General features: G+C 36.7%; 1 protein-coding gene across 1 annotated transcript; it reads right to left on the bottom strand.

Moving 5' to 3' along the window:
• On the bottom strand, positions 1–2,557 carry LOC142643438 (cytochrome P450 CYP73A100-like). The gene is made up of 2 exons (XM_075818065.1): positions 1,624–2,557; positions 1–978 (listed from the first exon to the last, which is right to left on the bottom strand). The coding sequence occupies exons 1-2, from the start codon at positions 2,487–2,489 to the stop codon at positions 243–245; spliced, it is 1,602 nt and encodes a 533-aa protein (XP_075674180.1). The 5' UTR covers positions 2,490–2,557; the 3' UTR covers positions 1–242.
• Positions 2,558–2,784: the final 227 nt, after the last annotated feature.

Raw genomic sequence — 2,784 nt, 5'->3', positions numbered from 1 at the left:
TCAATCAATCAACTCAAAGATGTTTGTATATAATGTATAACCCTTAACTGTTTTCATGTATCAACTTAGTACATGCCCTTATTAGAACTGTTGCATCTGCTTTATCACCAATCTTTTGAGGGACTAAAAATGAACAATAATACTACAGTGGAAACCAAAAAAAAAAAAAATACAAACAATCAATGGAAATAGCACTGCTCTTTTGATTGTTGGCCATTCACTTTGACAATCTTCTAGCCAAATCATGCAATAATGGGCTCGAAGGCAACTGTAGAATGGTTTGCAATGTGCAAGCTGAATTGCCCCCCTTTCTCACTCACATCAATTTTCTCCATTCCAAGAGGAGCCCTCATCTCAAAGTTACACACTAATTTGGAAATGATAAGGCCTAATATTGGCAGTGCAAGAATGATACCGGGACAGCTCCTCCTACCCATACCAAATGGTAAGAATCGAAAATCGACCTTACCACCAGCCACAGCATCTGTGCCACATTCTTCTTCCAAGAACCGCTCTGGCCGGAATTCCTCAGGGTTTTGCCACCATTCAGGGTTGTTTGATAGCCACCATGCATTTACCACTACCTTTGACTCTTTAGGAATGGTGTAACCACCAAGTTTTGCTTCTTCAAGGTTCATATGGGGTACCAACAAAGGTATTGGGCTGTGCAACCTCAATGTCTCTTTTACTGTGGCTTGCAAATATGGTAGCTCATGGAGGTTAGATTCCGTGACTGCTTGGCCCTTTAGGACGGCTGAGATTTCTTCACGAATCTTGCGTTGGACATGAGGATGGTTGACTAACTCAGCTATAGCCCATTCCATGGACCATAATGTTGTCTCAATTGCTGCAACATTGATGTTCTCGACTATGTATAGCACATTTTCTGCATTGATTTCTCCTTTCATTTGAGCATCTATTATGTGATCGATCGCACAGCTTATTTTATGCTTCTCTCCATTGGCAGCCATTATTTTCCTATACACATAGAAGTAAAAGATAATTTATTAAGCTACTAAGTAATATGTAATAAGTTTAATTTGCTATAGCTTTCAAACAGAGAGGAGAGAGTTCAATTCACGGATAAGGACAAGATTTTATATTCTAAATGTAAAAGTGTATAACGTGTCACGTCATTTAAAATTTTAAATTATGACACTAAATCTAACTTTAGATTTAATATTTACAAAAAAATAGATTGTGCATTCTATACAATAATACAATAAACATATGAACAATGAATTACAAATTTAGAATCATTTATAGTGTTAAAGGTAACTCCATGGATGAATTCTTAAAATTTAATCCATTCATTTTCAAATGAATATATTAGATTTTGCCACATCATTAATAATTTAAATAAATACCAAAATTGTGATAGTCAACGTTTTTAAAATATAAATAATGTTGTAAACATTAATGATGTTGTAAAATCTAATCTACTCGTTTCAAAATGAATGGAAACAATTTCAGGAACTCCAAAGTGAAATTACGTAATTACTTTAATACTCTAGAATATCTTAATCCATGAACAGTAATCAAACTGTTGAAATTACAATTGACAGTTCTTAGAATAAGTCAAAGGAAGAAAATATAGTATTATAAAAGGGAGATAGTAATTACCTTCTTTTCTCGACAAAATAGTTGTTGAAAAATGCTAGCCGCCTACTTTGCAAATCTCTGCACCTGTTCAAGTACCCATTTAAAAATGGTCTAAGCAAAGGAATAAAATCCCCATAATTATAGTCAAAACTCTGAGCCAACCGACTCCTTTCAGAGTTAAACTTTGTTGCCTCAATGAACAAAGGGTCCTCTTGTGACTCAAACTTGGCATCAAACATCATTCTGTACATAATATTGTATAGCATCAATTGCAATCTCTTCCTAATAACTATTCCCTTGGTTCTCACTTCCTCATTTTTGTTCAAGTCATGTACAACCAAGTCCATCTCATCCTCCCACATGTCACTGTATTGGTGCACAACTTTGTTGGTGAAAAATGGTAGTGTCATGATGCGTCTCATTTTGCGCCAATGGTCACCATAGATTGTGAAAACCATGTCTTGTCCATTGCCTGTGAATATGTCAAAGACAACATTACGTGGGCGTGAACCAAATTCAACACCTTGTGTGTGGAGGACTTGGTTGGCAAGCTCAGGGTTGGACACAACAGCTAAGTTTTTGGACCCAAGTTTGAGGAGGAATACGGGGCCATAGGTTTGAGCCATGGAGGCTAAAAGGCGGTGGTTTAGGTCATTGCCAACTTGGAGCCAGTTTCCAAAGATTGGGATAGAGAGAGGACCTGGAGGGAGGGTGGTAGAGTGGTTAGAAATAGAGTGGAAAAAGTAGTAAACAATGAGAGGAACTAAGAGAAGGATTGGTGTTAAAGGTATGGAGAGGTGGGAGAATAAGAACTTGTTAAATGGAATGAGAATGAGTATTGTGGTAACAAGGGTGTAAAAGATGGATTTTGAAGCTAGATGACCCATGTTGTGTGTGTGTGTATGAGAGAGAGAGGGTTAAGTTAAGGCTGTTAAGCTGTGGATTTGGAAGGAGGGGAAATGGGTTTATATATGAGTAGAAATGGGGGTAGGAGGGTTGGTGCCCAATGGTTTTAAGGGAATCCATGGGCTCTGTTGAAACAAGGTAGGAGAATGGCTCATAATTTTCAGATATAAGGTCAAAATTTTAGTTGGTTGGTAAAATGCTTCTGACATAAGCATTTTCTCATCTCTTTTTTTTTTTTTTTTTTTTTTTTTTTTTCTTTTTCTGGAGAATCATCTC

Source organism: Castanea sativa, chromosome 7 (genome assembly GCF_040712315.1).
Source record: "Castanea sativa cultivar Marrone di Chiusa Pesio chromosome 7, ASM4071231v1".
NCBI classification, from domain to species: domain Eukaryota; kingdom Viridiplantae; phylum Streptophyta; class Magnoliopsida; order Fagales; family Fagaceae; genus Castanea; species Castanea sativa.
Note: the sequence above shows the minus strand (reverse complement) of the source record. Positions and strands in the feature narration are given on the sequence as shown.

What these genes read in the sequence shown, in the direction of transcription:
- LOC142643438 (XM_075818065.1), bottom strand. Translation starts at nt 2,489, where the DNA reads ATGGGTCATCTAGCTTCAAAATCCATCTTTTACACCCTTGTTACCACA. An exon ending in TATTTTGTCGAGAAAAGAAG is followed by an intron (nt 979 to 1,623) that starts GTAATTACTATC and finishes CTATGTGTATAG; the next exon opens with GAAAATAATGGCTGCCAATG.